Source organism: Arvicola amphibius, chromosome 4, assembly GCF_903992535.2.
Source record: "Arvicola amphibius chromosome 4, mArvAmp1.2, whole genome shotgun sequence".
Classification (NCBI taxonomy): domain Eukaryota; kingdom Metazoa; phylum Chordata; class Mammalia; order Rodentia; family Cricetidae; genus Arvicola; species Arvicola amphibius.
The window spans coordinates 62,105,545-62,128,564 of record NC_052050.1 but is presented as its reverse complement, the minus strand read 5'-3'; the positions used below and the strand labels follow the sequence as shown (position 1 = coordinate 62,128,564).

Genomic DNA, 23,020 nt, shown 5'->3' with positions numbered 1-23,020 from the left:
GAATCCATGTGAGTTCAAGGCCAGCCTAGTTTACAAGAACTAGTTCCAGGACAGCTAGGACTGTTACACTGGGAAACCCTGTCTCGAAAAACAAAAAAAGAAAGAAAGAGAGAGAGAGAGAGAGAGAGAGAGAGAGAGAGAGAGAGAGAGAGAGAGAAAATTAATATTTTATATGGTTGTATATGTATGGTATAAAATATAAACTAGCCAAATCTGGGGGTGTGGCCATAGAAATGGTAAGCCTTTAACATTAGCAAACATCAGGAAATGCAAATTAAAAATCATGATAAGTTACTATCATGAGTATGAGTGAATTTATCAGAAACAGAAAAGCTGACAAGTGTTACTGAGAATGTGGAGATGAGCAACCCATTTTTTTTTTAAAGGAGCTGAAAATGGATGGCTGGATGTCCATTATGGAAAATGTGTCGGTTCCTCAAAAAAATTAAAAAGCAACTGCTGTAACAACCGGGAGGTCCAAATCTGAACATATAAAAAAGGATTTTAGGTCAATGTGCAAGAAATTCCTGCGCTGCTATAGTTATTGCAGTACTATCCATAGAGGTCAAGGTATGAAAATTACTTGTGTTCATCCCTAGGTAGATGAAAAGGAAACGTGAATATCCACAACGAAAGACGTATCAAACATAGCAAAATCTTGTCACTTTGGATGACGTAGATTAACCTGAAGGACGTCACATTAAATGGAATAGCCAGGTAGAGAAAAAAAACATATTTAATGATGTCAGAGGGTAAGTGGAGAAAGTCTTATGAATCACAGCATAAAGTGGTAAGTAGAATTCGCCTGTCAGCCTTGTTCCGTCAACGATTGGTAACGTTTACTGTCACTCAAGATATTCTATCCAATCATGGTGGAGACTCGGGATATGTCCAATCAGACCCAGCTCTGAGGCGGGGCGTACTTTCCCAATCTACCTCCGGGTCCGCCATGTTGCTTCCGGTTTCCGCCGAGATTGGTTCCCGGTCTTTTGGCCCTACGTTCTTCTGGTAAAAGCCACACAGGAGCTGACGCCCGGCACCAAGGTGAGTGCAGCCTCTGGGGAACCGCAGGGAGCTGGCCGGTGTCGGTCCAAGTCTCCTCGGCTGTTCGGGTGCAGATGGCGCTGGGCTGGGTACCTGTGCCGGGCTGAGCTCACCGCCTATCTCGCTCCATTCCGGAAGCTGTGTTCAGCCTGGCCCTGCTCCCGACTCCATCTCCTGCGGCTCCTGAGCTCAGCCCTCCCTCCACCAGGTTGTCTAGCGTGTGTCCCCACCCTGAGGTTCAGAAGTCTTTGCAGACTGACCCTGTAATGTTTCGTTGTGAGGGCTTCACCAGGAGGTAGGCATTAAGGAGTCGTCGGTCCTTTGACCGGTTAGTGAGGGAAGAGCTGGTGGGGAGGAGGTTGAGAGGGAAGAGATGGCTGGAATCCTAGGTGAGGGGCCTGTGACTTTGGGGTGTTAATCAGCTGGACCAGTTACCAGAGACTTAGCCATCACTCTGTTCTCGCTTCATTGCCAAGGGCATCTCTGCTTCACGGTAGCAGTGGGGACCTGTTGTGTCTGGAGGGAAAAGCTATGGCACGGCAATTGGAGCGCTGCTGTCTTATTATGGTTTCAGCGCCTTTGGACCTACACTCAGACTTGTGGCTTCCTGCAGCCTGTAGTATTTTTACCTCTAGTGTTCTGAAGAAACTTAATACTCTTTTTAAAGACGGTGTAGAAGCGGTGTGTAGGAACGCAAGTTGCCATCTCGGCTAGTTGCCCTTGGAAAACTCATTTTAAAAGTTGTACAGGTCACATTTATCGTAGCTCCACTGGCCAGAGCAAGTGACTGGGGAAGGGAGCTATATACCAAGACCTGAGTGCGGGAGCCCAGCCATTGGGAAATATCACTGCCAAAGTCCTGCAGTGAGTACACTCAGTGTTTGGTTCCGCCAGGGAAGTCTTGAGAGTAAACCATGTAGATTGGATAAGGCATGCTTTGTATGAAATTTCAATATGTAAGACAGTATGTGTATAATGGAAAGATGAATCTCCATCGTTTAATAAAGTGCCTGGTGCTCCTTCAACAAGATCTGTTGTGGCAGTTGTCGAGTATAACACACCATTCCCACACAGGGAGGCATTTTTGTCGGTCTTGTAGCTTTCTTCCTGTGTTTGCAGATTGAGATCTGAAAGCAGGACATATCTAGTGAGTTGATTTCTGTTGACTTTCTCTTCTAGCTGTGATTGCACGGTCCTCACATGTCTGAAAGCATTAGGACAATGGACACATCTGGGGTAAGTAGTATAGTTAGCCTTGCCTTGTCTTATATTGTATTTTAGGACTTTTGAAAATGGAAATGGAAGAATAAGCTTGATGTAAGATAAATGCATGCAGATGATAGCACCGGATGTGTTGACGGAGCCACGTTATAGGGTCACATGCAAACCGGTCTCTGGTTTTCCTAACATGGTCTGTTTGTTATAGGGGTTGGATTGACTCAGAAAGTGCCAACTTCTCATGTCCCGTGAAGTCTAAACAGGCTTCATGGACACAGCATGTTGTGAACAGAGCTTCATTCCCAGGCTGGAGATGAACACAGCCTTCCACAGTGTTCACAAGTGCTCAGACTCAGATGGAGTCACGGGGGTTTTCTTTGCTAAGGTTGTATAGTTGTATAGTTGCAGACAGCTTTTGAAAGACCCCACTATGTCAGATGAGACCTGGAATGTAGGAAGACAGTGCACTGCGGGCCCTTCACTTCTCTCCCTACGTGTGTCTGTGCTCGTGCGTGCATGTAGAGCATAGCAATGTCCAGACATGTTTCTAGTAATAATTCATCTTCACTGTTTGCATTTTTTTTCTCCCAATCACTGTAGTCGTGGTTCAGATTCTCAACATCTCATCACAGTCAAATGGAAACATTGTTCTCTGCCAGCTGCCTTCCATCTTCTGCCATCCTGCAAAGTTCTGCCCATCCTTTTTACTGGGAAGGTCTTCATTCCAGTCCCGATGCTGCTGCTGCTGCTGCTTTCTTAGCTTATTTTTTGAGTTCTTTTTCTCCTGATCATAACTTATCCTTTTCTTCTGCTCATTTCACACCAGAAGACTTCTGTGATCCAGTCCTTTGGTGTGAGTTTAGTGAATATTTCTTGGTAGCATGGACCACTTATGTAGCATTCAGATCATAAGTTTAACTCCTGTGTTGATAGGAAAAGGCGCATCAAGCTCTCCTTGTCAGAATGGAAGTCGTATCCTCCATGTTTTTTCTTGTATATGATATTGATGCCAATCTACCTTGTGGCTTTGGTGAGTACTCTAAAATGAGGGATTTTTTTTTTTTCTGGACCCTTCTTTTTATTCCCTCCACTTCCCCCCCACACCCCCATGCTCCCTGAGGTCTAATGTTATGAGTTACAATTCTGCCAGCTCTGTTGCTGTTCATTCTGCTCCAGTGGAGGCATGTGATGCTGTAGATGATGAGGAAGTGTGGTTGCTGAGAGACAAGTATATCCTTTCTTGTCACACCGGAACTGTCTGTCTCTGCTAGGCTGGAAGGGTCTGTTCCTCAGTGGTAATGCCTGAGTGCTGACGAGCTGCATGGCTGGCAGGCAGGTGTGGTAAAGGTCTTGGGAATAAATGGGAAAATCAGAAGTTAGTGGATACCATTTGTGTACGAGTCATGAGAAAGGCACGTGGAGCATGAGTAAAAACAGGAGCAAGATAATGTACATATCTTGCTTATATATTTTGTATCAATATTTCTATCTATTTTGTAGATCATACAAAATATATTCCTTGCTCAAAAATGTCTTGACATAATTTTAAACACAGGAAACAAGACCAGCTAGATTGTAGTCCCTACAGGGTTGCTGCAGGGTTCTCTACAAAGGCCATAAGTACTCTGGGTCAGGTTCCTCAGCTTGCCTGACGTTTGCCATAGACAGAAGCCAGAGTGTGGGAATCCACAGGTAAAGGTGAGAAGCGTACTGTGCACTCTCCTTCACTGGCCTACACAGTGGCGCGGGTTCATGGTCAATAGCTTAGAAGGAACACTGAAAGCACATTTGGACAAAAGGAGTGTTGACATACTGTCTGGATGGTAGAAAGAGATAAACGTATTTGTGTCTCCTATCAAAGCTCCTATGACCACAGCAGAAGACTTTACTAGTAAGTGCTTAGCACTAGGAGCTTTGAAGACAGGGTCCCACTATGTGAGCTTGGTTGGCCTGGAACTTGCTCTGAAAACCATGCTGGTCTTGAACTCACAGACAACCTGCCTCTGCTTTCCAAGTGCTGGCCTCAAAGGTATACACTACACCCCATTACTAGGACCTTTTTTTGTTTCTGTTCCCATAGCCACATGCCATACTGGCCTACCTGTCTTATATTGATAAGGAGCAATGCTTCTACCAAAGGCCACCACTATGACTCTATTCAGCTAGAGGGACTGATTTTATCCAAAGTACTTTGCTTCTTATGACTCCAAAGCAATAGGTGGTAAAGATGCTAGTGATGGTTTTCCTGAGTAATCCAGATTACCCAGGGAAAATCGGACTATAGGATACTGTGGAGATAAGAGAGAATATTAATTACTTTTGTGTTGCTGGGACCAAATACTACCTGAAAGAAACCACGTAGGGGAGGGAAGATTTATTTTGACTCATTGTTTCAGAGGTATCAGTCCATCATGGCAGTGGTGGCAGGTTGGAGTGGCTCCATCAGTGGAGGTGAGAGTGTGAAGAGGAGCAGCTGTTCACACCATGGCAAACCTGGAACCTGTGAGAGAAGTGGGAACCAGGGGCAGGTATAACCTTCAGAGACACCCCATTTCTAGTCTACTTCCAGCAGCCAGACCCTACCACCTAACCCTTCCACAGCCTTCCAAGTAGCACTACATGCTTTGGATCTCATGCTCAAAACAGTGAGCCTGTAGGGAACATTCCACAGTCAAACCATGAAAGGAAATCACTAAGGGCATCTCTTAGTACAACTGTGCCCTCTTTGTCGGGCAGGACTACAAATATTCCAGACACTTCAGTTGTGCTTCCTAGTAAAGAAGCAAGGCCTGCTGAGACATTTGCTGAAGGCTGGGGAAATACAGAGTGAGTACTAGAATAAGATAGACAGCTAACACACACACACACACACACACACACACACACGACCAGTTACAGAAATGAAGACTAGTTGTGTCAGTTACTTCTGTTTTATAACAAGTATGTTTATGTCTGAGGATGTAGCTATGATAGATCACTTTCCAGGACTGTTTTTGTATGTATCCACATGTAACAAGCAAGTATTTTGGATGCTAAATTTTTTTCTGTAATTTTTCTTCAGTCTGGAATTAGGAAGTGAGCATTTTTAGAAGTGACTGCTGTTTCTTTTTCTTGGAATCTAATTTTAATGTGTATGAATTCATATTTCTCAGCTTTTCTTGTAGTGTGTGCTTATTGACTCTACTTCCTTTCAGAAAGGTATTACCTCACTGGAAATTAAAAGTAGAACAGTTCTGACCAACAAGGCAGTGTGGGCTGTAAACTCAGTTCATTGTGCATATGTGGGTGTTCATCAGCGTTTGTTTGTGGTGTTCCCTGGTCCATCCTCGGATTTGGATCTTCTCTAGCTGATGTTGTCTGTATTTTTTGGATGTCAGAGCTGTAGTTTATGTTTTAATAAGCGGCAACTCCTGCTTTGGTGAAGTTACATAAGCAAGGTATTGATCACATCTCAGGCCACGATAGCTTCAGAGTGGCCTCCTGGAGTTTGCTGATCAGTAAGAAAAAGAGCAGCAAACCTAATGCCAGCTTTAAAAGGTCATCAGAGGTTGTAGGTTATTTCTGCAGGTAATTCCATAGGCAGCGTCACCTAGTCCTGTCTGAGGTGAAGTGAGGTGGGGATGGAGGTATATGTTCGTCCACATAAACAGCACTGAAAAGGCGTAGGCTGTGGTCCCATGTCCTGGAATCCTCCACACATGTGCCAGCACATCCAAGGTGCCATCTTTCTAGTGCATTGTATTTGTCTTAAGTCTCAAAATGATGCCAGTAATTTATTTCACACCCACTATGACTACTCTTGTTTCAGATATCTGACATTTATACATGGATTTCAACCTACCCTGTACGAAGTATAGCAGACTGGAGTATGTGTGGGAACTTGGTAATGAGCCATGGGGGTAAACCTTGCGAGGCATCATCTTCACCGCACTCTTGGGGTCTTGGGCAGGTGTGGTGGGTGACTTAACCCTGAAGGCTGGACACCTCCCTAGCTGAACTTCTGGTTCTGTACCCTGGTAGTTCCTAGTCACTGCTTTCCAAGCTGTGTCTCTGGCTAAGGAACTTCTTATTCTGTTTCCCAGGAAGTTTGGTCTGATGATGAGTGAAAGTCTTTCCAATGTTATTATGCTCAAAGAGTAAGCAGCCCTTTCCCTCTTTCTCAATCACAACTCTCAAATGCTGCTTTTTTTTGTCTAAGTCAGTTATTGGGCACCAGCTTTAAACAGTAGTCAGAGATGACAAATCACTTCTGCAGATATTTCCATAGGCAGTGTCAGCTCATACGGACTGAGTTGAAGTAAGGAGAGGATGGAGGTATTTGTTCTGTTCTGAGTCTGTACATGCCATCTTAATTTGCCTGTGTTCGAAAAGAAATTAAGCAAGTCATCATGGGAAAACAGTTTACAGGTTAGCAAAACCACAGGAGAAAAAAAAATCTATTGTTCTTCCCACAAATTGCCCCCCTTCTGTAGTGAGAGCTGCAGGCAGACCTGCTTTTCATCCCGCCCAGCTCCCGCAAAGCTAGCTTAGCCCCAGAAATAACAACACACAAACTGTATTCATTTAAACACTGCCTGGCCTATTAGCTCTAGCCTCTTACTAACTCTCTCTTGCTTTAACCCATATTTAGTAATCTGTGTAGCACCACAAGGTGGTGGCCTACCAGGAAAGATTCAGCATGTCTGACCTGGTGGCTGGCTCCATCACGTCTGTCTCAGGTCGGAGAATCATGGTGACTGTCCAGAGAGGAGAGGCATGACGATTGCCCCAGGCATCTGCCTCAGTTCCCTCTTCCCGGCATTCTGTTCTGTCTACTCCATCCACCGATGTTCTAATCTATTAGGCCAAGCAGTTTCTTTATTAATTAACCAATGAAATCATCAGATAGATAGAAGACCCGCCTCCATCATCACCCTTCTTTCATGCCGCCTAGTTAAATACATCAACTCCTAAATAATGTTTATGTAGAAACCTTGGAAACAAACTGATATTTTCATCAAAGACAAAAGAAATTAATAAATGCTGTTCTTTTTATTTTCTGTTGGTGCTTTGTGTTTCTTCTGTGATAAGTTTCCAGTTCCTTACCACCTCTTGTGTCTGCCTCGTCTCCAACTCTTGGTCCCCCTGTCTCAGCCTTCTGTGGGAGTGGGATCTGTGGAGCTTACCACATTGCATGTCTTCCACTCTGTATTCTTAGTGCCCTATTTCCCAGTGTGGAAACTGGGAAGTGATTCTTCCCCTCCAACTCTGCCCTGAGACCTTCCCCATTTCTACTTTCATGGGATGACTTTCAAAATGTTGAGGTGTTGAGCTGGCTTCTGCTTGTTTATATATTGCCTTATAGGATGCTAGTGATGTTTATTTCTGTTGAATCTAGCAGTTCTTCTAGCTTTTGGAAGAGCATATGTGGGTGCTTACAACTGTACTTTATAAATAACTTAGAGACAACATTGACTGCTTGGATTTGTGGTTGTTCGAGTCAGAAGTGTATTTTAAGTGGGAAACCAGAGAATTATCAATTGCTTACATTTCTTTTCTCTCTTTTGTCTCTCATCATTACTAAATTAGTATGTTTGTAAGGCATTTTGAAGATGATTTTTATTCCATGATAAGAAACCTTAAATGTATATCCTGTGTAAACAATGCTTGTGGAGAGGAGTGACCTCCCATATTCCTGTCTCTGACCCAAGGCTAAGGCTTGGGCTAAGGAAGGATGTTTGATTACAGGAGTTGGTGTCATTTGAGGATGTTTCTGTGGACTTCACCTGGGAGGAGTGGCAGGACCTGGATGATGCTCAGAGGAAGCTCTACAGGGATGTGATGCTGGAGACCTACAGCAGCCTGCGGTCCTTGAGTGAGTGAAAATCTCCAGTACTTATTGCTTTTTGGTAACTACAGGAACTTCTTCCAAGGGTGTGTGTGTGTGTGTGTGTGCTAGTGACCAAACTAGGTCTTGTGCAATGTAGGTAAGTACCCAGCACTGAGCTTAATCTCCAGACTGTTTGTATTTTTTTAAGATTTGTTTTATTATTTTTTTTATATGTATGGGTATTTCTCCTGCATATATGTGTGTGCACCATATGTGTGCAGTGCCCAAGGAGGTCAGAAAGGGTCTTAGAGTCCCTAGAACTGGAGTTACAGGCAGTTGTTAGTGGCCATGTAATTGCTGGAAATCAAGCCTAGGTCCTCTGCAAGAGGAGCAAGTATTCTTAATTTTGAGTCACTTCTCCAAGTCCCTATTTGGTGTTTGTTGTTTTTTGAGGTAGGGTCTCACCATAGCCCTGGCTGTTCTTGAACTCACTATGTAGACCAGACTGTCCTTGAACTCACAGAGATCCGACTGCCTCTGCTTTCCAAGGATTGAAGGAATGCTCCACCACATCCAGGGCTGTTTCTGTTTTTAACTGGCACATCACAGTTGTACATATTCCAGGAGGTGTTCTGCCTTCCCCAGTCTTGCAACATTAGGCTCGATGAGCAGCTCCTCTCTAGTGCCTCGTTGTGGAGTAGCCTGAGCTGTCAATACAGGGAGACGCAGCAGAGAGCAGAGAGAGCATCGCACTAGCATGTTGACAGCAGAAGCTAAAGTTTTATATTTATTTCGCAAAAACCTCTTCCTATATACTGTGCATGATAGTGCACACCTTTGATCCCAGTACTTGGGAGATAGAAACAGATCTCTGTGAGTTCAAGGCCAGTCTAGTCTACAGGGTGACTTCAGGCCAGCCAAAACTACATAGGTACTCTGTCTCAAAATAACTAAAACCAAACGTGTACATGCACACCTCAGCAACAAACAGCCTCTTCCTGTGTGCTGCTCTTTTAGTTTTGTGCTTGTATCAGTTTTTACATTTGTGCTCTCGCTGATATTTTCTTTGTACTAATTTCTACTTTGGTGTTTTGTCCTTTCTCTGTTCCTCTTTCATTCATTGCTTTTCTGTAGGAACTTACTGCTTCCTTTCCGTTGCTCTTACCACGTTGTTTAATGGTGGTATAGTTATTATTTGTTGCAATGCACTTTTAAGTTTTTTGTTTGTTTTTAACAGTTTTTCATTCAGGACAGTGTTATTTACTTTCAGCTTACTTTTCATAATTTTTTAAATACCTGACTTCTTGTTTGTTTGTGGTTCTTGCCTGACCCTTTGCATGCATGAGAAGGCTTCCTCTACTTTCCCCCTTATATATTGAGGTAGACTCTCTCACTGAACCTGAAGCTTGCCTTTCCAGCCTGGCTATTGGCCAGCAATAAAGGAGTAAGTCACAAAACAAAACAATCCCACACCAATTTGGAATTATAATTAATAAAAGGATTATTTAAAGGGAAAAAACTTACAGATCACCATCCTAGACAAAAGCCTCCCTCCTGCACGACCAGGAAAAGTGTCTGATAGCCAGAAGCAGAATCCAAAGCAAGCAAGAGAGAGAGGGCTGCCGCCGCTTATTTTTAAAGCGAAAGATACCACACCCCAGTGGGCTGGTATCTCAAAGGCTATTGGCTGAAGGAGCAAAAGTAGCTCCCGCAGCACCTCCCCGTTTTGTTTAAGTAAGAGAGTTCTAAACCTACTACAAAATTATGTACAATAAGAACAAATATCCTATTCTAACTATCCTAAGTCTTGTATAATAAATAACTTGGCCAAGTCATGAGAGGAAAGTAGCTACATTTATGAAGATCTGAGAAGGGAAATAATGTTACCTGAGTAATTAGGAAGTGCAATCAAACAACTTCCAAAATATGCAACAATTCACAGAGACAACTGGCTACCTGGGCAATCACCCAAAGTCACGTTTGCAGCATTGAAACAACCAACTTTGGCTAAGGCCTACAATAACCGACAGATTATTTTTAAAGGCAAGAAATATTTCAAAACTGTCTTACCCTGTCTTGGCAAGATTTGACAGTTCTGCTTATCCATTTCTGGATACTATGTATTTTGTCAGTAGTTGAGGTATGGGCAGTTCCTTGCCCAGAGGCCGGTTTTGCCAAGAAGAAGACAAGCTCCAAGTGGAGTGTCTTTGGTGTTCATCATCTCTCAGGAATAGATGGGTGTTGCCAGGAGCGATTGTGTCTCACTACCACAGAACTCTAAGTTAGATTAAACTCCATTTTCTACAGCTCTTGGAAGAGGTTGAAGATTATTTATACAGAGTATAATCTCTATGTATCTAAAGAACCTGATTAGTCTAACTATAAATATGACAGACATAGATGATTATTGATCTACAATTCCTAATACCCATCTAACTTAAAAACTAAGAGAATAAACAACTGTGCAATAAATGAGGACAATATCCTCCAAATGTAAACAATGTATATCATTACATAAGCAGCATATAAGTATCTTAATCAGAGGTAGAAATGTACACTGCAATATGGTAAATATATATATATCAATACAATATATATATCAATACATAGAAAATGTTTTAAACAGGTAGAAGCATGCATGCATACAATATTCAATATAATTTAACTTTGTATTCATATACATAAATCTATGCCAATGCATTTATCTATAAACAATAACTCACAAATACCAATCTATTATCCCATCATCCAGTTTTCCCGAGCTTACATATATATCCATCCCTGAGCTTATAAAATTCCTCCCCCAACCCTCAACCATATACTAATTATAATCAGCCCCTAAATAATGTCCCTAAACCCAAGGACAGCTTTACTGGGAGAGGGGACATCGTCCTCTAGAATTACTTCCAGCTGTCATGGGGGTGACGCTCTTTCTGGGGGATCCTGTAAGAGTAAAATGATGGTTAAATTTCAAGATCAATGTCTTTTAAAATTGCAAATAGTCTTTGAGTGTTTTGTAGAGGTCTGGCCAGAATGTGTTGATTAAGATGTGCACCATTTCAGCTAGCCAAGTTGGAACCATCTGTGCAGCTGGTACCCACAACAGGACTTGTCGTAGCACTATCAGTATCATGACGTCATACCAGCCATGTGGAGTGGATGTTGTGGGGCCCCATCTTCTTCCTGGAAACTCCAAAGATTACTGCAGGAAAATTTATTGTTTCTTATGAGAAACTTAAGCATTATCTATATAGACATATATAGACATATATATTCAATGAAAGGTATGATAAAGACAGAAACAATTATGAGCCCGGCTAGCTCAGTCGGTAGAGCATGAGACTCTTAATCTCAGGGTCGTGGGTTTGAGCCTCACGTTGGGCGCCAATTAAAGGAATAAGTCACAAAACAAAACAATTCCACATCAATTTGGAATTATGATTAATAAAAGGGTTATTTATTTAAAGGAAAAAAACTTACAGATCACCATCCTAGACAACAGCCTCCCTCCTGCACGACCAGGAAAAGCATCTGATAGCCAGAAGCGGAATCCGAAGCAAGCAAGAGAGAGGGCTGCCGCTGCTTATTTTTAAAGCGAAAGATACCACACCCCAGTGGGCTGGTATCTCAAAGGCTATTGGCTGAAGGAGCAAAAGTAGCTCTCGCAGCACAGCAACCTCCTGGGATCTGCCTGTCTCTGTCCTCCTCCTTCTGCCTCTGCCCCTCCCACACACATATACACACACCAAGCCCAGCTTTTATCTGAGTGCTGGGTCTCCAACCCTGATCATCTGAGTTGTACAGCATTTGCAAATCTCTGACCCTATGTGAAGATGGGATCTTACTGTGTAACTTTGGCTAGTGTATTGGTCGTTTTTCTATTGCTGTAATCAAACACCATGACCAAGGGAACTAGACAAGAAAGCATTTAATTGGCTTATGATTTCAAAGGGTTAGAATCCGTGATGGTAGAACAAAAGGCATGGCAGCAGGAACGACTGAGAGCTCACATCTTGATCCGCATACAGGATGCAGAAAGAGAACATTGGGAATGGCGCATGACTTTTGAAACTCAAAGCTTGCCCACAGTGACACACTTCTCCAATAAGACCATGCCTCCTAATCCTTCCCAAACAGTTTTACCAAATTTGGACCAAGTATTCAAACATATGAGTCTAAGGACGATGTCATTCTCATTCAGAACGTCACAGCTAGGCTCAGACTAACCATCCTTTTTTTTTTTAATTTTTTTTTATTTTATTTTTTTTTAACTTTTTTTTCCCCACAAGAAGCCATGGGAGAGTTCACACAAGCAGCACACGCACAGACACGACACACGGGATTCGAACTCGCCAACACACACACACACACACACACACACACACACACACGCACGCACGCACGCACGCACGCACGCACGCACGCACTCACTCTCTCGCTCCCTACACGATGAGCCACCGCGCGGCTCGCTTAACCATCCTTTTAATGCACCATGTTGAGCCAGTCCTTACTCTAGTTTTGTGCTTTGTGGTCTAGGATACCCAGGGTATGTTTATTTTTGTTTTTTGTTTGTTTATTTTGTTTTATGGTACATTGAAGCTGCTTCTGTTTCCTAACATTTGACATGTTCTAGAGAGAACTTTGTTGATGAGGATTTTGGGGTGAAATAATTCTGTAACGGTTAAAATCTCTTTGGTCTCTTAAGTGAAGTTAACCTGCACTGTTAATTTACTTCTCATGTGTTTGCATTGTGTAATTGGGTCCTCCAGCATTGGTGTGTGGGTGTGTAGAATGCTATAAAATGTCTATATAATATATATAGACATATATATATGTCTATATATAATATATATATTTGACTATGTATTATACATATATCATTATAATGAGCTTTGTCTTTTTTACTCTTGTTTTAAAGTGACTTTGTCTGACTTACGTATCGTTAACTGTTGGGTGTTGAGGTCTGTGTGTGTTGACCATTATTTCAGTCCCTTCACTGTCAGTCGAGCTGTGTCTTCGCTGGCACAGTGGCTTTCGCTTGGGTAGGGAATCATTAAGTCTCGTTTCTGTAAGTCATTCAGCCAGCCTGTGTCTTCTCATTCACAGATTGTATTCTTACAGAATGCTATTCTGGGGTTTGTTGTTGCTGTTTCTCTTCATATCTTGTGTTCTTTTCTGAGAAATCTTGTTGTTCTGTGATTTTCCATATAGATAGGAATTATTTTAAACTTACTTTTTGTGCATCCACTCTACTTTGAGCTGTTATCTCTCCATGTATTCTCATGATAGTATCCTGTAGAATGTCTAGTGGGGACAGTATCCACTTCTTGTCCAGTCAGCCTGAAGTAACGAAGGGTTTCTCTTGTTTGCATTTGAAAGATTTCATTTCTGTTAGAATGTTCTGGTTATGATATTGTTGCTTGGAAATATTTCTTGGTATTTTCAATATATCATCTTATTTTTTTCTTGATCTGTAAAGTCTCTACATCTGGAGACAGTTATTTGATATAATGGGTATGTTTAGCATATGACATACTGTTTTTGTCTTATCATTTAAAAGTTTGTATTGCATTTATTATATTTATTTGTATATGGTGGGGACATATATGCTATGGGGTGTATGTGGAGGTCAGAAGACAACTTGCAGGGATTGGGTCTCTTCCATCATGTGGTTCCTGGGAATTGAACTCCAATCATCAGTCTTAAACACAAGTACTATCTCATTTGCTTTTTTTTCTTAATTTGCAAAATTTTGTTTTTTAGAGATATACTTTCTCAGCCAGGTGTGGTGGTGCACACCTTTAATTCTCCCTGTACTTGGGAAACAAAGGCAGGTGGAGCTCTGAGTTCAAGACCAGCCTGGTCTATAGGATGAGTTTCAGGACAGCCAGGACTACACAGAGAAAACTTGTCCTTGAAAAACCAAAAAAGAAAAGATCTCTCTTCACAGACTTTCCTTCAAAATTGTTTCAGTGCTAAAATTATAGAAATGTGCCACATGCTGGCTCTCAAGATGTCTTAGTTCTGTCTTTGTAGGTTTTTTAAAATCATATTTAATTATGTGCGTCTGCATGTGGCTTTATGTATGTGAGTACAGTGTTTACACAGGACGCAAGAGGAAGGTAGCTCGTCTGGAGCTGGAGTTCACAGCGGCTTGTGAGCTGCCTGGTGTTAGTGCTGAGAACTGACCCCCACTCCTCTGCAAGAGCATGTGCTCTTCACAACCGAGCTGTCTCTCCAGTCCTGTTTTGGACTTTTCATAGTTGACTGTAATACACCTTGGGAATTGATCTATTTTGGCTGAATCTGTGGATGTTCTTAAAGCACTTATAAAATGTTCTCATTGGTCCTGTCACTGATCATTGCCCATAATAATATATATTTTCATTTTGTGTGTTTGGTTGTTTTGCCTGCATGTATGTCTGTACACAACATGAGTGCAATGCCTTCAGAAGGCTGAAGAAGTGCTGGGCGGTGGTGGCGCACACCTTTAATCCCAACACTCAGGAGACGGGGCAAGTAGATCTCAGTGAGTTAGAGGCCAGCTTGGTCTACAGAGCAAGTTCCAGAACAATCAGGACTGTTTCACAGAGAAAGCCTGTCTCAAAATAACAAACAAACAAACATTAAATTAATTAATTAGTTAATAAACAGAAGGCAGAAGAAGGCATCAGGTTTCCTGGGAATGAAGTTGGAAACAGTTGTGAACCTCTATTCGGGTTCTGAGAATTAAACTCAAGTCCTCTGCAAGAACTATCTCTCCAGCCCAATGTATTGTCATTATTTAATGTACCTGACTTAGCAGTTAGCCAAAACTTGTACAATTCTTTCCTATTACTAGATCAGTGTGATCCAAAACCTGAGTTGATCCTGAAGTTAGAACAAGAAGCTGGGCCATGGAAGGAAGATGTCCCAAACCAGAGCCTCCCAGGTCAGTGAATCTACCCTGGATGCCAAGTTGAGAAAGCTTATCAGATGGTGGCTGTGTTGAGCTCTTTTCTCCATGTTTCAGACTTGAGTATAAGTGTTCTTACTCATCCAACAATCAGTATGTACAGTTTATAAAAGGCTCTTTAATGTACATGTATACCACTTTATTAGGGTTTCCCAAAGAAGCAGAACTGATAGAGTGCACACGCGTGCGCGCGCACGCGCACACACACACACACACACACACACACACACACACACACACACTGGGGATTTATTAGAGTAGATTACAAAGGCTATCGCAACAGATAGGCCAAGAATCTGGTCATTCAGTAAGGTCAGTGAGACTGGGTGGATGTCTCAGCAGTACCAATTTGTGCTGGAATCTCCAAGGATTCCTAGAGATCTGTTGTCTTCCATATGCAGTGGAATCCTGAAGAGGTAGGTCTAAAACCAGTGAGGGAATGTCTCTGCAGCAGGATAGATACTTGCCAGTGGGAGTGAGGGCAAGCAGGCAAAAAAGCAAAAGCCTTCTTCTTCCATGACCTTTTATATGGGCTGCCAGCAGATGGTTTGGCTGAGATTTAGAGTGTGCCTTCCCCATCAAATGATCCATTCCAGAAGATCCCTTACAGGTGTGTGCAGCTGTTTGGGTTTTAGTTGACTGCAGATATAGTCAAGTTGACAGCCAAGATTAGCTGTCCCACTCCTTGGCTGTGTTTGCCATATGTTACTGTAGGCATAGCAAGTTCGGTTCAAGCCTCCACACAGAGATTCATTCCCCTCTCTAGTTTTGCAGTATGTCACTGTAGGCTAAACAAACTATCCAGTCTGTGGTTATTTTATTTAAGTTCTTACTTGTCCTTTCCTCATTTCTGTAGCTTGTTTTGAGCATTTGTTCATATGTTTATTGCTTGTTATTTGCTCCTTCTTGTACACTTGTTTAATATTCTGGAACACACAGTGGTAAGTCAAGAAATTTATCAACAGACTAAAGAGCTCCATTGTGTTAAGAAATGAAAGTTTTGGCATTAAAAAAAAAATCACCCTCCCTCAAAGTCTTCCTGAATGAAAGAAGAAAAATAAAATAGTTAAGACCTAAAGAACATGCAATTTTAATATTATGACTTTCTTTTGATTTAATTTATTTCAGACCACTGATTTCTATACATACTATACAGTATGTATGTGGACAGAAGTATGAAGAGAGTTCTTATTATTTTATTACGAATCCAATTTCGATGTTACTAGTTTGAAACTAATACTGAAAACAGTGGTTTAGGCAGCTCACCATGGGGTTGAGCAAAGCAAAGGTGCTGGAAACGAAGTCGTGTGTGAAGACAGCAGAATTTGTGCAGCCAAGAAGCACCCGGTGTAGACTCTAGGATGGGGTACATCTAGAGCTTAGCATGACATTTAGGAGACCTGGGACTTGAAGGGCAAATGACCCCACAAATTGCTTGTCTCTGGACTCACATTTTGTGAAGGGCTGTGCTAAGTGATTAACCTTCCACTTTTCTCTGTAGAAATCACTCTAATTCGACATATGCAATGAATTTGTCCAGGAAACTTCATTTGTTGTGAAATTTTTGCATGGTCAAAATGCCAGAGCGTAAATAAAAGCATGGAGAAGCATGATTTTATGAGTCAGCATGTATGTGTTCACACAGATAGGAAATGCCAGTTATTCATGTCAGACCTTTGCAGCAATCTCACATTTCCAGTGTTACAGGTATACCTTGACTTATAGAACCAAATATCTGCAGATTTTTCTTTTGTTGTATTTAATTGTGATTAAATTAGGAATATCAAGAATCCGTTCCTCTGTCTATGATCATTAGTATTTGAAAAGCACTGGAGATGTCTCCGTCATTTCATCAAGAAATTCTTAAGTAACAGGCAAGTTTACTACACTTGATCTGTATGGATACTAACTAGAAAACCTTCCATTTCTTCATTTCTCCTAGATAAGCAGCATGTGACTGACCCGAATGAGATCAGCCAGGATAATCAAAAGATGCGTGGACGCAATCTGGTAATTGCCAAGAGCAGCACATCAGCTGAGCAGAGGGCTAAAGCAGGAAAACCATTTACTAGCTCAAGCTGTATTTTGAGGCTGGCTGTAAAGAATGACGTGTCTTCTGGAATGAGACCTGGGGTACGCAATATGTGGGCTAATGTGCTTCTCCCTAGTGAGCCCAGTGAGGTGCAGGCGGGAAAGGAACTTGGTCTTCCGATTGTGACCAGGGTGTCCCCCAGACTTCCTGAGCCTCTCCGTCTGTATCACAGTAGTAAATGTGAAGACCAGCACTTGCAGTGTCGTGGGCACAGTGATGCTTTCCACACGAAGACGGTGTGGCTACAGGACACACTTCCTATCAGAGATCCCTCCAGTAAACGGAGGAACTACAGGAAAGGATTAGAAAAGTTAGCTCTTCCTGGTCTAGGGGGGACCCAGGTACAGGAACAAGCTTTTGAATGTAAAGTGTGTGGGAAATTGTTCTATAGAAATTCTCATCTTACACAGCACTTTAAAACTCACAAAGAAAAGAAATATTATAAAGGTAATGATTGTGGGCCAATATTCAATATACAGTCAAACCTCCCAAAACATCAGCGTTTGCATGTGGGAGAAGAGCCTTATACATGTAATGAAGATGAGAAATACATTTGTCAGAAATCAGAAAAGGGTGTTCAGCAGAGCATCATAGGGGATGGAAGGAATGTGTACGGGAAAACTGTTGGCTCAAAATTAAATCGCAGTGTTCAACAGAACCCTCACAAGGCTGAGAAATCCCATGAATACAGTATATCTGGAAAGACAGTTAGTAAGTCAAACCTACAGCTTGAGCTGGCACACAGATATGAGAAAGCGTATGAATGTAATACTTGTGGGAAAACCTTTAACCATACACCAGGTTTCTACTTGCATTCGAGAGCTCACACAGCTGAGAAACCCTACGAGTGTAAAGACTGTCAGCAGTCAAAACTCATTGTGAACCAGCAAACCCCCACGCAAGAGAAACGCTACGTGTGTAATGTGTGTGGAAAAGCCTTTTACAAAAGAGCCCACTTACATGCACATCAGAGGACTCACACAGGTGAGAAGCCTTATGACTGTAAAGAATGTGGAAAATCTTTCAGGCTGAAGTCATTTCTGGTTGTACATCAGAGAATTCACACTGGTGAAAAACCCTTTGCATGTACCACGTGTGGGAAAAGTTTCAAGCAGAGGACAAGTCTCTACACGCACATACGAATTCACACGGGTGAGAAACCCTATGAATGTAAAGAATGTAGGAAATCTTTTATTCTCAAGTCATACCTCACTGTACATCAGAGAACTCATTCAGGTGAGAAACCCTATGAGTGTGATGTATGTGGAAAATGCTTTAAGCAAAATTCCCACCTTCATGCACATAAGAGAACTCACACAAATGAGAAACCTTATGAGTGTATAGTGTGTGGCAAAAGTTACAAGCAGAGCCCAAGCCTCTATACACATAAGAAAATCCATACAAGCGAGAAGCCTTATGAATGTAAACAGTGTAGGAAGTCATTTAGTTTGAAGTTTCATCTCACCAGACATCAGAGGACACACTCGGGTGAGAATCACTACCAGTGAAATGTGTGCGATGAGCCTTTAAGTCAAGTTCACACCTGTGTGCATCAGAGAGCTCTCACCCGGGAGAGACCCTATGATTGGAAGATGCAGAGCAGCTCGACCACTGGTCGTCTGCCCATGTTTCTCAGAGCTCTCCTGCGGAGAAACTCCACCCGTGTTGTGTATGTGGAAAGGCCTGCCAGGTGTCAAGCTGGTACACATGTCAGAGAATTCACACAGGTGACAGACTTTTATAATTAAAAAGAAAATATTCCAGCCAAAGATAGATCAGAGAACTCACAAACGTGAGAAATCTTAAGAGCATATAAATGTAAAAAAAATCTCAACCATAGATGTAATTCACTGTGCATTAAAACACATACAAATGGATGAAATGTTGAAAACCCTTTCTCCAGATATCATATCTCATCAGTCATTAGGTAATGTATACCCTATAAGAAAACCCTATGAATGTAGAAAATCCTTCACCCATAGGTCATTCTTTACTGCATACCAAAGAAGACACATGGGGACATCTCCATGAATGTTGTTTATGTGCAGAAAACAGGTACTCAAGACAAACGTCCGTGTCCACCTGAAAACTCAAAACTGAGAAACTCTGACTCTAAATACTGTAGGAAATATTTCAGCCATAAGCCACCTGTTGCCGTACATGAAAGAAGTCACATAGGTGAGTAACCCTAAACACATAGGTGAGTAACCCTAAACACATAGGTGAGTATAATGGAAGCAGGGAACCCTTTAAGAGATGCCAGGTCTCTTTTTATAAAAGAACTTGCACTGCTGAGGAACCCCAAGAGTATCTACAGGGAAATGCCTTTTCCAGTAGGCAGTCCGCTCTAAACATCAGTGACTCTGGCTGGAAGCACATGAGTAATGTATGTGGGAAACCCTCTTACTGGATGTCAGCAGATGTAATCACTGTGTATCTGGAAGATCCACATCTCTAAGTCAGACCTCAGGAGACATTAGAATTAGCACAGAGACACTGTGAAGCAGGTAATGTGGGCAGTGTTTCTAAGAAGTCGCCCAGCAGGAATTCATCCCGCAGAGTACCATGGGCTCCCCAAGGTTTATTTTATTTTATTTTATTTTATTTTTTGCTGCACTCATAAGCCTGTGCTTTACAGTGCATTTCTATTTGTGAGACGTCGTGCTAAGCTCTGTAGTGGAATGTAAGTGCACGTGTTCTGTTTATCTCTATCCCACTGTCCCCAAAATCTTACAACAAACTCCACCTGGGTGCCCATCCATAGTTGGCCTGAAGTGCACAGAACCTCTAGCATGTTTGGGAGCCATGTGGAGAAGGGCACTGTGGCTCAAGAATACTGTTTGTCCTGAGATCTGTGATCCTCCTACCTGTTTCTGCCGTCTCTCTAGTGTATGGAAGGGAGATCTGCACAATCTGAAATAGGGCAGGTCCACAGCCATTAGTTTACTCTAGGAGGTGGGTGAGGCAAATAAATTATCTTTTTAGAAAGCTATCAGGAGAGAGATCCTTGTTGCCACTCTTCATTCTCATGCTGCTTTGTGGGGAGAAGAAATCCTGATAAAATTCCCATAAATACCGAGTGTTTCTGGTAGGGATCTTCCACTAAACAGATCATTGTGTGAACTTTTTTTTTTTTATGTGAAACCTCTCAACAAAAATTCTGTCAGGTTTCAAAAATCCTGACCAAGGAAAATTATCACTATGGAATCTGTACATTAATTTTTTTAATGGTAAATCTCATATTCCAGTTTTTCAAAATCTGCATGCCAGGAGATGAATCTTGGTAATGCTGTCTATCGGTGGGCATCAGTCTCTGTCTGGGGTCATTTGTGATGTTGTAACCAGAGTTTGGGAGAGGCCAGTGGCACATGCAGGGGTATAGCTGACCAGCCTGTGGTGTGTTGGGTAGTACACTCATGTATGTATGGTTCATGGATATGAGTGTGTCATATCATGTTTCATGATGAGACTTAGCAGAAGGACTCTCCGTGGCTTCGTGTTGCAATGAACATTGATATTTCCTACATTTGATGCCATTCTGGCCTCTTTATATCTTCCTAGCCTCAGACATTGTATTATATACCTTCTTAATCTTGTGTCATCTAAATGTGTATGACAGTTATTACTGGCACAAGTAAATAAAGGCATTCTTTTCCTAACATGATGTCTCAGAGTAGGTTTGTGTGTCTGATAGCAAAAGTATTTACAGTAAAACACACACACACCAAAAGGACATTGGTTCGCAGCGGTGGCGTGAACTGATTATGAACTGTGGTGCTTATTCCCCTCTACCCTCAGAGGGGTAGTATAGCTAGAATAATGAAAACCCAGAGACAGGTACTGAGGGTCAAGCTGAAGATCAGAAAAGCAAAGCAGCCAACCACTAGAGAGACCTTTCATCTCTACCAAATCTTCAGACCTAAAGGGCGAGATCCTGTCTCCATGAATCCTCAGACTCCTCACTCCACTAAGTTCCTGTTTTTTCCCCTTTATATTCCTCTCTCCGCCCAACCATATCACTCCAGTCCCCATCTCCCTATGCTGGGATTGAAGGTGTGAACCACCATCACCTGGATCTGTTTCTTGGTCACTCTTGTGTAGCCCAGGGTAGCCCTGAACTCACAGAGATCCCTCTGCCTCTTCTCCCAAGTCCTGGGATTAAAGGTGTGCCACCACTCACTGGCCTCTAGTGACTTTCATTTGTGCTCTGATCTTCAGGCAAGCTTTATTTATTAAGATACAAATAAAATATTACTACAGGATAATTTCCCCTTTGTTCCTCTCTCTAACACCTTTAAATGGGTCATCAGCACCAAATGCTCTGTAACTACGGTGCTTTAATTTCCATTAAAAAATAGAAACTGACTCAGTGTGATATGCTGAAATTAAAGTGTTTGCCATGTAACCTAGAATGTGATGAGAGATACATCCTCTAAGCATGACAGCGAATTAGTTTACAAGTATCTTGTAAGTTGGTAGGAGCCTGCAATAGAATGTTGAGCTATACAACTGCATTTTCTACTTTGCCAGAGTTGGATATGATTTTGTTCCCAGTTCTACATACTTAGGGACTTGGCTCTACTCTGTTTCTAGTGATCACTTGTGATTAGTGTTTTCAGCAGTTTTTTATGCTAAGCATATGAGCCAGCTCTGCCTGTTGACATCCTGGTGGAGTTAGTTCCATGGCATCTCTTAGAATGTGCCAAAAAGACAAGCGGAGACATGGAAGAAGTGAGTCTTCTGTCGTACACTGACCTGTGGGCAGACCTTCAGGTTCCATATAATCCTTTACTCGTGGGACCCCTAGATTATCAGTATACAAAACTATAAAAATCCACTTCAATGGTGCTGTGTAGAGCCACTGAAATAGCTAATGTGAGAACTGGGGTATTTACTTATGGGATTGTGTTCATCTTGTTCCTCTGGGCACAGTAGTTACCTCTGGGCAATGGTGACGCATGCCTTTAATCCCAGCACTCAAGAAGCAGGGGCAGGCAGATCTCTGTGAGTTGCAGGACATCTACACAGAGGAACCCTGCTTCAAAGAGAGGGAGGAAAGAAAAAAAATATAGTTACCAAGTTACAAACCATCATCAGCATTCATGCTTGTGCAAAATCCTAGCACTTTGGAGGGATTGGCAGCATTATGATTTTGAGGCCTATGTAGGAAGTCACTTCGAACCCAAACACCTACTACCTCACACATGCGCAGACACACACACACATTTGTGCCCTAGACTCATGGGTTTGAGTTAGGCGTCCCTCCCACCACTCCTGCCAACCTCCCCAATAACAGACCTACTATGATAGTCATCATAGGCAAATACTATTTTATGTGCAGACTAAAAGGGAGGCATGTACGAGAAACAACATAGCCAGATTAAAAATAATTGTTCCAGAAAACAGTATATTACAGTTCAAAATGGTATTTTGGATTTAAAGCAAAGTAGATACTTAGAGAGTGTTAAAGCTCACTAATACAACACTTCTAAGTATGTAAAGCAAAGCACTCAAAGGGTCCCGTAGTTACTGGGGCTAGAGGAGGCATTGAGGGGACAGTATACAATTGAAGAAAACGGTTCTTAAGTGAAAGCTATGGTAGTCCTGCTTAAGATATGTGGTATCCCAATGCCAGGCAACCAGAGTCAAATCAATACCTGCCCCTAACAGATGATTTAAGAGGTGCTCATCCTGCCTATCTGCACCTGTCAATCTTCAGCCATTCCAATCTGGTGCTGAAGGCCTGGAGTGTTCTTAAGGAACCACTTCATCAGTCCACACTGGAAACTCAAAAACAAAAAAAAAAAAAACCACACCTGGTTATGATAACAGTGAAGGAATCAGCAGCAGCCACGAGATAATTACAGAGAAATTAAAAAGAAACAGCTCTCATATGGAAGAT

At 42.1% G+C, this 23,020-nt stretch overlaps 1 protein-coding gene across 3 annotated transcripts; it reads left to right on the top strand.

The window, feature by feature from the left end:
* Positions 1 to 946: 946 nt before the first annotated feature.
* On the top strand, positions 947 to 20,782 carry LOC119813238 (zinc finger protein 2 homolog). 3 transcript variants are annotated; one of them, XM_038328451.1, is made up of 7 exons: positions 947 to 1,044; positions 2,224 to 2,280; positions 3,196 to 3,292; positions 4,659 to 4,790; positions 7,990 to 8,116; positions 14,913 to 15,002; positions 16,969 to 20,782. In XM_038328451.1, exons 3-7 carry the CDS (start codon positions 3,260 to 3,262, stop codon positions 18,624 to 18,626), a joined length of 2,040 nt encoding a protein of 679 aa, XP_038184379.1. In that variant the 5' UTR covers positions 947 to 1,044; positions 2,224 to 2,280; positions 3,196 to 3,259; the 3' UTR covers positions 18,627 to 20,782. The 3 variants fall into 3 exon arrangements, with proteins under 3 accessions (XP_038184379.1, XP_038184381.1, XP_038184380.1); XM_038328453.1 differs by lacking the exon at positions 4,659 to 4,790; XM_038328452.1 differs by lacking the exons at positions 3,196 to 3,292; positions 4,659 to 4,790.
* Positions 20,783 to 23,020: the final 2,238 nt, after the last annotated feature.